At 43.8% G+C, this 14,440-nt stretch overlaps 1 protein-coding gene across 1 annotated transcript in view; it reads left to right on the forward strand.

Moving 5' to 3' along the window:
* Positions 1-14,440, forward strand: part of LRRK2 (leucine rich repeat kinase 2) — a 223,109-nt gene that overhangs the window by 62,293 nt on the left and 146,376 nt on the right. Inside the window, exons 21-24 of the mRNA XM_083182947.1 lie at positions 653-823; positions 3,323-3,438; positions 4,166-4,229; positions 10,539-10,756. Coding sequence (XP_083039073.1) covers positions 653-823; positions 3,323-3,438; positions 4,166-4,229; positions 10,539-10,756 — 569 coding nt within the window. The remainder of the gene's footprint in view (positions 1-652; positions 824-3,322; positions 3,439-4,165; positions 4,230-10,538; positions 10,757-14,440) is intronic.

The raw sequence follows: 14,440 nt of genomic DNA on the forward strand, positions 1-14,440 counted from the left end.
ACAAGTGCAGTCAAGAGAATGCCTGGTAGTGAAATGAGCAATTGGTTTAAATATAGACTATGATATACTAGATTGACAAATTTGCAGATGACTGCCATCATCCAGACAGAAATAAAATCCACCCCATGTGAATTGTTAATCAATAGCTAACTGGCATTGACTCGCAAATCCATATGCAATTCCTGAACATTTGCAAGGATTTGCAGATTACTTTTGGGGGAATTTGGCACTACGTTTTAATAGCCTGGGGCTTTAAATGTGTCCTGTTTTCCCTCGACAGTAATTGAATTCTAAGCTGATATTCTCATATTAAGTAAAAAAAATTCCTTCTATACATAGAGTAAAAAATGTAGGGAGCCTAGATCTGTAATCATGTTATTGTGGGTGGAGGGGGAAAGGAAAAACATGCAAAATCCAACATAGAATTATATGAAGGCACTTTTAAATTGTTATTTTAACACTATGATCATGGAGTTTATATCTACTGATTTCTCGTAATGTTTTACTTGCTCATGGTCTTTGTCACTCAAGTTTATTTTTGGTTTGCTTCAATAATTAACCGTAATAACATTTCATACAGTATGTCAGTAGAACTGTTTATTATGTCGCTATGAGTATTGTTTGATTATACCTGTATTTACTTGACTTCCAGACTTGGGGCCCATTTTGGCACGATTGGTTTTTCGCCATCAGAACAAAAATTATGGCTGTGGATCTTCAGGAGATTTAAGTCCAATGGAGGATGTATTTGATAAAGGGGGTGAATCATTTACAAATGATGATTTTGAAGATCTATTGGTCTTCAGTGATGTAGATAGTGAAGGTAATGTAGACTGCCAAATGTGATTTTCTTGAAATATTTTAATACATTAGATCAAGTTCAAGAGCATCCTCAGTTCTCCTAATTTGCTGTTTCACTTAAATGTAAAGTAAATGTTTACTCTATGACATGTAGTTTCCTTCACTTTCCTTTTCTGCAAGATTTTTGGTAAATGTGTTTAATTACAGACCCTGTGGGAAATGTACCAAATCTTGGTGATACAGTACAGAGAGATAAAGTGCAAACCAATCTGCTTCTGTCATTTTACAGGAAAAATGTCAGAAGCTAGCTGGTTTGGTACTTTATCTCTCTCTAGTATACAAGCCACAATTTAAGTTATTTCAGTGACTCTACATAATTTAAGCCACATATACAGTGACCACTACTTAGGGAGTTTATTAATAATATTTCACATCAGTGGATTGTATTGCATCACTGAAATGTAAAGTTCAGCAATGCTATGTCAATTATGTCAATTGTGGCATACTATAATCCTGAGTTACAGGATAATCCTGTATACTATGGCATACTATAATCCTGAGCTGCGCTCGCCATGCTTCGGGCTCGTATTCCGCGTCCCCTTGCTGCGCTCGCCACACTATCTAAAATCAGCTCCACGCTGACGTGAATAGTGAGGGTATACAAAGGTCGGAGGACGCGTACCGACGCCCCTCGCGGGATGGCGTGGATACTGGGGGGTTACATTTCATTGTAAGCACCCATCACATCTCATGGCATGGGTGCTTGTACAATTAAAAATCGCATCGCATTGCATGCCGCAATATAATCCAGGGGGATGCGATGAGATTTTTAGGAGCCCATATGATGGAAATCGTGGGCGCCGTTCTAGGAAACAAGTACCAAAAAATCCTTGAAAGCTGCAGATTATATTTGGAGTGTAATTGTTATTGAATTTGAATTTTTGGTACTTATGTAATATCTGGGCTCCCGTTTTTCTTATGAGACCGCGTCCCCTCGCGGGGCTCGCTGCGCTCGCCGCGCTTCGGGCACGGTGGCTCGATGTGCTCGCCACACTATATAAAATCAACTCCATGCGTAGTTGGATAGTAGGGGTATGAAAAAATGGGGTGCATTTAACATGGGAGCCCAGATAATACATAAGTACCGAAGTTTTAAAAGTTTTCTGTAAGCCTGTGACCTTGTCATTTCATGTCCATCCCATTTATTTTACACTTGGGGTTGAGTCAATATAGATTTAGGTGGCAGTCTATTAATGTGTGTATGTATATAGGTTTACTGTTTAGTTGTCATTGACAGACAGGCTAAAGTAACTACATTGTGGGGTGTATTCAATGATTTTTGCAAGCTGTGTCACAGCTCGCAGGGTCAGAAGTCAACTGACCCCCTGCACACGCTGTTTCCCCCTCACTATGTTTTTATAGCAACGGGGAAACGGTGTGCGGCCACTAAAGCAACGAGACTCGTGGCTAAATGCAGCCCTGCATTGCTCCCTGCATTAGCCGCAAGCCTTGCCGTTTGGGGGAATCCTCTCTGTCCTGTGACAGCGAGGATTCCCCCATAACATAGAATAGGCTGAGCGGCCGGTGCGACGGTTAAATAGTGAAAACTGCATTGAATACACACCTGAGTCAATGTAATCTTATTTATATTGTTTTCTTATTGTTTCACAGTGAAAGTTTGCACTTTATTTTTACACGGTTTCAATTTTATCTTGCACTCTATTTTCACACTATTTTAATATACTAAATTGGGTACTTGTTTCCTAGCACGGCGCCCACGATTTGAATCTTGTTACATCGTTTGCATGCGATGCGATCAAAATGATGATTTAATTGTACATGCACCCAGATGGGTGCATGCACCCCCATTGTTAACCTCACCGCCACTATTAACGGCAATCCGAAGCGGTACGCGTCCTCCGACCTTTTCATACCCCCACTATCCACATCGGCGTGGAGTTGATTTTATATAGTGTGGCGAGCGCAGCGAGCCACCGAGCCCGAAGCGTGGCGAGCGGATGCGGATAACTTCACATGTAGCCTTCACATCCGTGTCCCCTCGCGGGGCTCTCCACGCTTCGGGCTCGGTGGCTCGCTACGCTCGTCACACCATATAACATCAACTCCACGCCCACGTGGATAGTGGGGGTATGAAAAGGTCGGAGGACGCGTACCGCCACCCCTCGTGGGCTCGCTTCCCTCGCCACGCTTCGGGTTGGCGTTGATAGTGGGGGTGCATTTAACAGTAATCACCCAGGGTGCCTGTGCAATTAGAAATTGCATCGCATGCCATTGTAATGGCATGCGATGCGATTTTAAAATTGTACAGTGCGGCTGTTAGGACCCGAAAATCGGGTCCCATCGCATACCATTAATAAAGGCATGCGATGGGCGCCATGCTAGGAAACAAGTACCCTAAATTGTTTTTACCCATCAGTTAATATTGTACCCATATCTATAAATTTGTATATTATGTTGATCACAAAATGGCTTATTAACACAAATGATTTATATTTTAAAGGAAGTGAAGGAACACTACCTATGAAAAAGCCACACTCCTTAGTCAATCTTGATATTCATAAGGAAAACTCCAAGCTAAATCGTGTAACCCTGAGAGAAGGACAGACAAACTCATTGGTATGATGTATTTTATATGCTCTTATTCAGTATTTCTTACTAAAAAAGACTGAGCAATAGTGTTGAACAATTGCCTTTAAAGTGGAAGGCCATTCTGAGGGTGTGCACAGTCCTGTTATCTCTAACATGTAGACTGATATGTGCTCACCTCCTTAAACAACCTCCTTTATCAATATCCAGCTTTTTTGAGCTCTGCTCTTCAGGCATCAACGACAGGGTGAGAATGATGTATGAGTTAGGCCTGTTCCTGGTCTTAGAGACTTGAGTGACAATTTAAAAGCTCTTTTCTACCAAAGCCTGAATGGATCACTAGGATTTATTTCCGCAACGCCGTGTAGATTCTGTTCAAAGATACTTCCAACTTGCTAATGAGACCACTGATTTATTAATGCCGAGCATTTGAAGAAAACTGGGCATAAATAAATCAGTGGCCTCATTAGCAAGTTGGAAGTATCTTTGAACAGAATGGCACATTGCTCATGTAGTTCTTAGCTTATCTTGCCAAGCAAGCATTGAAATATAGTGTGGGTGAAATGTGTACTTGAGTATACCCACCACACTTTAGAATTGAAGAAGTGGATATACTGTATGTGAAATTTCCTCAAGCTGATTAATATTGGCTACTCATAATAGTAATGCTTAAACATGCACCTAGTCTTAATGTATTTTTTTATTAATTGCGACGTATATATTCTCAAAAATTCTCTGTATATTTATTTTTTCACAGGGTGGATTTGGAGATGGATCCATTGTACGTCGCAGAAAAGATTTTCCTCAAATTGATTGTCCAAGTAGGTTGTTTAGTTTTCTATTGTAATGCACATTTGTTAATTACTGTAACCTGATCATTTTGAGTTTTTTATTAAGGATATACAGATATGTCCTCAGTATACAGTGGTACGCAGAGTGGTGGGAGCGGGTACTAATTACCTTGTCCCGGACTGCTGAAGCGAACCCAACGTGGGTGTTGCCTCTTGGAGTATTTTTGTTACCAGTACCATCTTCCCAGTGATATCTTTGGGAAGATGTTGTTGAATATTGAAAGCAAAGACTCTGGCACTGTTTTATTCTTTGCACTCAGGTGCAAGCGTCCTCTTCTCAAATATCACTGAAAAGATAGCGCTGGCTAGGGAGGTGGTAAGATTGGAAGTCCGTGCCCTACCCTTGCCCCCCCTCCCCTATCTTCTCCTACTCCCGCGTGTTAACATGACGCCTGCATAAATGTTTTATTTTTACGTATTTTAATAATAATGGCCACGGTCATCCCCCTCCTTTTCATTCCACGGCACATCCCCTTTACCGGGACCAATACTGTGGCTCTTTAAGCTCCTGTCAGTATAACCTGCATCGTGAGATGCCTGGTGCCAGTTAGCCGTCGGGGCCTGAAAAACTCCATTAGCATTGTGATTTTTTTTTTACAAAAATAATGCGTTTTAATTCGCGATGTGACAAAGACACAACAGGAGGCTGATTCATTTACTATGTGACACTTGTATATCTGTGGGTAATGGAGTCAATATACAAAGCACAATTGAACTTGTCATGGAAAAAACAGAGCTGCTGTGTTGTAGCACTCTCCAAACAGATTTGGAGACTCAGAGGTAGATTTATTAATCTCGGTGAAGTGATAAAGTGTCTGGCTTTTATCACCAACCAATCAGCTCCAACCTGGGATTTTTCAAAACAAAGCCTGTTACTTCACAGTTAGGAGCTGATTGGCCGGTGATAAAAACCAGACACTTTATCACTTCACTGAGCTTAATAAATCTACCCTCAGTCCAACAAGTTTCATACAGTGGGACAGATGTATTCAGCCTTAACGAGATAAATGCAAGGGTGATAAAGGGGTAGATTTATTATAGCGGCGCCTATCGCGCCGCTATAACAGTTCCTGCTTCGCCTCATTAGCGAGGCGAAGCAGGAGGGGACACCGACAAGATCTACTAAGATTTTGCCGCCGGAGTGGGGGAGCGCTAACTCCCCCCTCCGGCGATGTCCCTCCTGGAGACAGAGCATCAGTTAATACTGATGCGCCGTCTCCTTCCCCCCCGGCCGGCTGACTGCGCATGCGCGGGATCTCGCTAGTCTCGCGAGATCCCAGCGCAGCTCAGCCCCAGCAGCAGGGACAGCGCTGTCCCTGCTGTTAGGTATAGGCATCGCCGTCTGCAGCTGGCGAAGTCGACAGCTGCAGGCGGCGGAACGGTCAGCGATGCTGACCGTTCATAAATCTGGCAGGAGGCAGGGGCGCAGTGCAAAATATCGCCCCTGCGCTATGCCTCCTGCCCCACACCGCCGGCGTAAGGCTGGTTTCACACACTCCGGCTCCTGCCGGACGGTGAAATCCCGCACGGCCAGGGAGCCGTGCCGCACACATTAGTTGTGAATGGACACTATTGTGTCCATTCACACGGGACGGCCACGGCCCAGCCGCACGGCTGCAGCCGGATCCCACCAATGGAAGGGACGGCTGCCGGGCAGTGGCCATCTCCTCCATGATAAACTAGTGTATGCTGCACGGCTCCCTGGCAGTACGGGTTTTAGCCGTCCGGCAGGAGCCGGAGTGTGTGAAACCGGCCTTAGAGTAAACGCTCGGCGGGTGTGATAGATCAGGGGAAGCGCTATCTCCTGCTATAACGCACGGGGATAGCGCAGATTCCCCTGATCGACGTTTAATAAATCTACCCCAAAGAGAGATAAACGTCCAGCCAATCAGCTCCTTACTGCCATGTTATAGGGGGGTATTCAATCCCACCAGTAACAGTCCGAATTGTCGAGCATTTGTTTTTCTCGTTTTGCTCGACATGATTATTTAGCTCGACAAGTCGAGTTCTCGCCTATTCAAACTGTAATTTCAATCCCACCAGTAACAGTCCGAATTGTCAAGCATTTGCATTTGTTTTTCTCATTTTGCTAACTGAAAATTTAGCTCGACAAGTCGAGTTCTTCCCTAGAGAGGAAAGTGGCAATTGTCAGAAATAGGCTTCATTTTTATAGTCAATTATATAAAAGTAGATATCTTGTTAAAAATGCAAATTCTCCTATAAAAACCATTTCCAAATCAGCAGACTGCACAATGCTGGTATCTCCCTGAAGTCTCAGTACAGGAATGAGAGCTCTGAGGTAAATTGCAATGCATTACATTGTAGAAGTAAACAAAAGAATGGCAACAAACAAAAATTGTATCCTGAGTAATTCTGCCCCAGCATGGATACAAGGGACCTAAACATAGGTGTTTGATCAAACCAGAAGTAGACATAAATAGACATGTATACAGAAGACTTTCAATGGGCAAAATGCAGCACAGTGAACATGAAAGGTGAGCAAAAAAAAAGGTAATACTTCTTATATGCCAAATGGAATAATTTAAACAAATGCATAATAATACATGCTGAAAACTGATGCTGACAATGGAATAATGGGTTAAAGCATACCATATAAACATGCAGCAAATGTAAAGTTAATCAAAAAGAGGAATATTTAGCAAAATATCACAAAGACAGAAGTCAAGATAAGCACTACAAACATTAGTACAATCCTGCATATACATTTAACACAATTTATGAACATGCAACAAGAGAAACTCCCTTGTCACGACAGAAAGAATTGTCGAGTTAATTTTGAGGGAAGAGATTTCAAACAGTCGAGGTCAGGTGTACTCTTTGACATTGAATAGGCTGCAGGAATTATCTCGACAGATTTTACCCAAAATAACTCGACAAGTCGAGGTATATTCAACTCGACAGTCGAGCAAACCGAAAACCAAATCAGGCGAGCTCTGCTCGACAAGTAAAGAAAACTAGACAATGAATAGGCGACCTCATAAATAACCAACCTCTCGTCGAGAAAACAACAAAGCTCGACAAAATTAACGAGCTCGACAGACATTGAATACCCCCCATAGTCTGTGTTTGAAAAAAGTCAGTTAGGAGGTGATTGGCTGGACATTTCTCACTCACCAGATCATTTACTGGTAGATCTAGACATCGAATGTGTTATTTTTCAGTCAAAGAAGAGGAGCTTTCAGTTCGATTCATGTGCAAAGAAAATCGGTACTTATGTAGTATCTGGGCTGCCGATTTTGTGATTGTATGCCTTACCTTAAGGCATACAATCAGATGCGATGCGATGCGATTCGATGCGATTTTGCATAGGATTCAATGTTAAGAAGGTCCTGTTCATTTCCCCACTATCCAAGTGGGCATAGAGTTGATTTTATATAGCGTGGCGAGCGCAGCGAGCCACCGAGCCCGAAGCGTGGCGAGCGAAGCGAGCCCCGCGAGGGGACGCATATTTCTTAAAAAGTATTCTGTGTCCCCTCGCGGGGCTCGCTACGCTCGCCACGCTTCGGGCTCGGTGGCTCGCTACGCTCGCCACAGGTTTATATCCAACTCCATGCCCACTTGGATAGTGGGGAAAGGAAAAGGACCCCTTTTTCCCATTGAATTCTATGTTAAAATGGACTCAGACCATTTTAACATTGAATCCTATGGAAAAATCTTGACCATCGCATCGCATACGATTTGGTCGCATGCGATGCTATACGATGCGATGCGATCCGATCCGATTTCTAAATCGGAAGCCCAGATACTACATAAGTACCAGAAAATCTTTGGGCTACACCTGCACTAAGCTTCAAAAGTAATAAAATGGAGAGTGATAAACAGCCAGCCAATCAGCTCCTGCCTGCCTTGTCACAGACTGTGTTTGAAAAATATCAGGCAGGAGCTGAAGTAAATATCACTTTTGAAGCTTAGTGCTTCTGGCCCTTTATCACCCTTGCATTTATCTCTTGTTAAGGCTTAATACATCTGCCCAATTATTTCAAATTAATCTCCTCTGTGCTACTCGCATCTCATTGCAAATAAGGTGTATTTTTGTCCAAAATTTTTAGAACATATATCATGTATTTCTCCTTCATCCATTAGGTGGCACTGGAATTACAGTGGGGGAATAGAGGGCGACCACTCTATTCCCCCACTGTATGGGCACTTTAAGAAATTTTATAAGTGTGGCTGACTCCTCCCCTCTACTTCCCCATCCCATCCCAGTCTTAAGGGCCCCATACATCAGCAATTCATTGTGACAATTTTCAGATATGGAGATGATTGCCACAATTAATTTTAGATGCCAATCTATTGCTTAATCAGGTTTTTAAACATGTTTAATAATCTGGTATTATCTGCAGATCTTTTTTTATATGTGTGGGCATTCCCAATTCGTCTTCTTCATCTATTTACATTATGAACAGCTGAAATGACAATCGATTGGGCAATTTCCAGATCTGAAGATGCAATCTTTAGATGGAAAAATCTGCCGATCACTGAAATAAATGTGTAATGTGCGGGCAAAGTCAGATAGATTGTAAAATCCATTTATCTGGCCAACAAATCTGTGTATCTGGAAATCCATAAATTGTGATTGCTGATGTATGCGACCTCCTGGAGCTGGGTGCTGTGTTTGCTCTCTCAGGACAAATAGAATTTTTTTTTTCGATTATGTTTATTTTGTACTGATTATACACTGAGGACAGGCAGGCAGCTTCTGCCACTGCCTGTCTGCACCATGAGAGCTGCCGGGAGACCACATCGCCACTGCTCGCGGTTTGTGCCAGGGTCCCCGGCTCCTGAGACCACTGTCCCAGAGTGACCAGACGCCGCTGCATGCAGCTTGTGTGGCACTCCCCTTAGCCATACCGCCACCGGCCAGCCTAGGCAGATATGAGTATGCCCTGACCCCCTGCTAGCAAAGGGGTTCAGGTACTATAAAGGCGGTCCTTGGCCATTTTTCTAAAAAGGCGCCATTGTAAGGAGATGGAGCTGGCTGGTGGGGAGCTTACCGTGGGGTTTGCTCCCAGTGACCTAGGCGCTTCCCCAGCTAAAACGCGGCTCCATTTTCATATATGTGCCACCTATGCATGCTGCTGGAGGCTCCTGACTGCTGCTGCCAGGATGGCCTGTGCTCCAGCATGTCCTAGTCTCCCAGTAACTGCATCTATGACTGTAGCTGCTCCCCTAGGCTCTGTGATCAGACAGTGGGGTTTAGAGCATGGTTAGACAGTATTGGGCTGTATGTAAATTATCTCATAGCACTCCTGTGTTATATACCATAGCATTGTTGATGGCCTGTGGCAGCTCATCTCTTTATACTGTCTCTTATCCAGTGATTCTATCAGATATCAGGTATCTGGTTGTAATCTGTACACTCTGGATCTGGGTTGCCGGCAATGTTTCCAACAGTTACTCTGATGCTCTGCTTTGTGTGACTCGGCAAAGCCGGGCTGGCGTCTTCACAGACTGTGGTCAGCTGGACACCTCTTTCTCTCCGGCAAGCTTATTTAACTTTTTTCACTGCCTCCACCTTCTCTTTCTGTGCATTTCATGCACACTGTGGGACCTTCTTGGGCGACTGCCTCTCCATTCAGCTACTCTGTAGGGCCACGGGCTGGATCCTTCGGACCTTGGGAGGAAGCCTTTGCGGCTCCAGCATCTCAGTCTGGCTGCTCTGCTTTAAAGGGTTCTCAGCGCTTTTCCGCCCATGTTGGGAGCTTTGGGACGTCCCCACTGTAATTCCAGTGTCACCTAGTGGATGAATGAGAAAACAGGATCTTGTACTTACCGTTAAATCCTTTTCTCCAATTCCACAGGTGGCACTGGATGCCCTCCTGGCGCTGCTCTTCCAGACAGTTATAGCTAATTGCCTCTTTTGTTAAGTCTCCTGCCAAGGTGGATTCCTTTGTTAGTTGGATCTCCCTGGCCAGTTATGTGTGTGGTTAATGTTGCTTGAAATTTCTATTTTCACTTTTCCTGTTCTGTTTGGTATATTAGGATGTGTGATGTTTAACCTCCTCTCAGAAGTGTGTTTTCTTCCAGCTCCCTCTGGGCACAATACTTCAGACTGCCTGGGAAGGGGAAGTAGAGGGGAGGAGTCGGACACACTTGTAAATTTCTTAAAAGGCCCATGCTCCTAGTGGTCGCCCTCTATTCCCCCACTGTAACTCCAGTGCCACCTGTGGAATCAGAGAAAATGATTTAACAGTAAGTATAAAATCCCATTTTTACAATGTCTGCATGTTCACATCACCATTTTTTTTTCTTCTACAGGTGTAGCCCAAAGATTTTCTTTGCACATGAATCGAACTGAAAGCTCCTCTTCTTTGACTGAAAAAGAACACATTCGATGTCTAGATCTATCAGCAAATGATCTGGAAAGCATAGATATGATAAATAAAAAATCCCTCCTAACAAATCACCTGGAACGTCTTGAGAAAATGGAGCTCCAGCAGAATTCACTATCATCTCTTTCAAAGTCACTCTGTGAAGTAAGTTAATCAAGAAAGAACATTGTGTAAATGTTGATCTTTAAATAATGAGTAGAACGTAAAACACGTTGGGCTTCATTCAGATGAGTGCTTACTAATCCAATGGTGCAAACATGCATTAATTGCAAATACAAAGCTCCTAAGAACCTGTAGATGCATATTAAACATGTTTACATAACCTTAATTGAAGTACACAAACTATAGGGAAGGCATATAAAGAGTTTTGTACTGTTCACGCCTGGACTTTTTCTCTTAATGCATGTTAGGGTTGCTACTGCCATCTTGTTGCATTCATCACACACCAGGCCTATTATATTTACAAGTTGGTAGTGTAACATGTTGACAGGTCACTTCATACTTGAGTCCAACATCTATTGTAACCTTTATAGCTAAGGCATTGTCTGCACATAATCGTGCTTGCTTTCCTTATGTGCTTGTTATTCAATGGCCTAACCCTCATTGCTGTTTTTCACCAGCTCTTTAAATGCTAGACAGTCAAATCAGTACTAAAGTTTTCTTCCTTTACTATTGTAATGTATACCTCTACCTAAAAATAGGACAAGCAAAGAAGGGAGGATGCTCTAAATAAATTTCAGGTGTGCATGTGGTAAAAAAAAATATAAAATGTATTTATCGAATAATAATATAAGAATAGACAATACTTAAAAGATAATATATAAATATATAAACCTCTGTTGCTGTGTGCTTCCAGTGATTTTGATAGTCACCCTTATAGCCCTCATACTTGTAGATTTTCCACTGTCCCTTCCTATAAGTCCCTAAGTGGATATGTGCAGTGACAGGATAAGGCTGGCAGTTCCTGTGGTTAATTGTAGATGGATGTACAAAGTGTTCCTCCGCAAATTATGGTAATTGTATTGGATTCCCGTATTTGTCCGGCTTCTTTCGAGAGATGCTGCCTAGTTGGGGGGTACACTACTTGCAGATGGCAAACGGTGGATTCCAGGATGTTTAGCAGGGCGGAATGGTCGGGTTACTTGCCGGAGGTGATGGAAGTATTTTGGGATGTCACAGCAACAGGAGGGTCCAAGGGCTAGTGCCAACACATTTTGCTGCCACTGCAGCTTTTTCAAGGCTCTACCTGAAAAATCATCTAGTTATTACAGTACCTCCTCTCTAGTGGCTTATAAATATGCCTTTTAACAAAAATAATTTCATAGTGGCGCTCTGATCTGTCTGCTGCCTGCAGTGATTACCAGGTTCACCCAAACTCACAGAGAAATCACACAACAGTTAGGATCTCAACATGGACATGGGGGAGAGGGGTTTGAATTAAATGAAAGCTGAATAGGTTCACTTGGCCAATATGTTCTGCAGTCACTAAACTTTATGGTGGCAGGATTTAATTTAAGTGAATTAGGGTGCAAATCGACCAGCAGAAAAAAATTGACCTAAAATCTTTAATGATCTATCTATGTCCTCAATATAGCCAAACGACTATTAAGGAGTTAAAACACAGCAATCAAAATATTCAGTTTTATATAAGAAAAACTTTTATGTCCTCAATAAAAAAAATATCTGCAATGTTATTTATATACTGTTCTTTCATACAGCTCTATTGGTGTTACACTTCATTTATATAATTGGAAATAGGGAACATACTGTATATTCTTTATTTCCAAATGCTTTTTTACAAGCCTTTGATCATTGCATGTTTCACTTGTGATATAAATGTCTCCATAGCTACTCTGTCCTCTGCGCCTTTTCAATTTATTGAGACATTCGGCAGCTTACGCTCAAGAATTAAAGAGAAAATCAACACTAGGGGCGGAGCCACGACGGAGCAGGAGTGAGGTGTGTGGTGTAGGAGCTCCCCAGCATGTAACGCTCCGTTTCTCCCTACCGTACATCAATACTGCAGTAGCCGGCAGCCAGTGTCATAGAGCCGGGAGCTGTAAGCAGAGCGGCGGCAGCATCAGGAGGTGGTGACGCACTTCCACACGGCGGCCGGAAACAGGGGTCCCGGGCGGCAGAGCGAGGACGCCAGCAGAGGCAGACACGCCGGGCACAAACGCCGGCTAAACCAGAGGCCGTGGACAGACCGCACTCATACAGCGGACGCCCTCTCTATTGGCGGCTGAGCGCCAACGGTCCGAGCAGCGGCGAAGGGCTGCGGGGGTCTAAGTGCCAGTACCAATTGCACAACCAACTAAAAGACAAGTCGGCGGGGGGGTCCAGAAGCCCACACACAGCGCTCAGAAGCCTCTATCAGCAGCAGCAAATCCAGGCTCAGCAAGGGCCGCGTGCAACCCCGACAGCATTTCTTGTGGGGCCCTGGATCTGATCGACCCCCAGGGTGTTCGCCGGCGTGCCCCTCCATCTGAGCTGCTTCGCTGGGACTCTGTGGTGGATCGCAGCATTGTTGCAGAGTGGACAGTTCGTCTGGAACCGGTGCAGTATTAAAACTTTTTTTTTTTTTTTTTTTGTGTGTGCAACTTACCGGTCTGTGTACTTAGTACAGAGTTAAAAATTGAACCCCTGAATAGAGGCACAGAGTTTTCTTTATCTCCCCCTCCAAATAAGAATCTGAGGCCGGGAAGCAGTACCTAACAATTACTCTCTGGGATCTGGAGTGTGTTGTGCAAAACATACAGAGCAGAACACAGTCCACCTATCTGTTTGCACCACCCCCCCTCCTTGGATTAAAATGGGTAAAACGGGAAATGCTACAACCTCTGCCCGTCTGGAAAGATTCGCCAGAGCGCAATCCAATAATCCTCCCCAGACCCCGACTGCCACCCCCCAGTCTACCCCCACGAAATATAAGAGCCCCGAACAGGCAGCAGGTCCTAACCTGCAACAGATATTGGATGCAATCTCCAACTCAGAAACAAGATTATCTGGGCAGATAAAAGATCTCCAGGCCGAAATTGTATCAATGAAATCTGATCTTAAAGTGGTCAATGCCCGTATGAATGAAGCTGAGCAGCGAATATCGCTTCTAGAAGATGCAAACGCTCAATGGCTTCAAAAAATGAACAACTACACCCAGCAAACCTCTGAGATAAAGTCCAGATTAACAGAGATGGAGGGCAGGATGAGGCGAAACAACCTTAGATTTGTGGGCCTACCAGAACGTGCAGAGGGAACAGACCCCCCAAAATTCATTGAAAAATTGCTAAGGGACACGATGGGCGATACCTCTTTTTCACCACAATTCGCTGCAGAACGTGCCCACAGAGTACCCTTCAAACCACCGCCCCCTGGGGCTCCTCCACGAACATTCATAGTTAAATTTTTGAATTTCATAGACAGAGACACGATTATGCGCTCACTACGCATCAACGGTCCACTATTATATAACGGGAATAAGATCTCAGTATTCCCCGATCTTGCCTTGGACGTGCAAAGAGAAAGAGCAAAGTATGGAGATATTAAGAGAAGATTACGCGATCAAAATATAAGCTACTCTATGATCTTCCCCTCCAAGTTGCGAGTGTCGGACAATAATCAAACACTTTTTTTCTCCAGTCCGAAAGATGCTGCACAATGGTTAGACTCAAGATTTCCAGGATCCACGCAACTGGCGCCGGTGTCACCATTCAGAAAATGGGAGACGTACAGATATGGTTTTTTTTTTATCTTCTGCCTGCTCTCTTTTGAGAGAGTAGCTTTGCTGGGGAGCTCCCCTGCTCAGGGGTGGCTCTTGTTTTTTATTAGCCC

This window comes from Crinia signifera, chromosome 4, assembly GCF_055691185.1.
Source record: "Crinia signifera chromosome 4, ASM5569118v1, whole genome shotgun sequence".
NCBI lineage: Eukaryota > Metazoa > Chordata > Amphibia > Anura > Myobatrachidae > Crinia > Crinia signifera.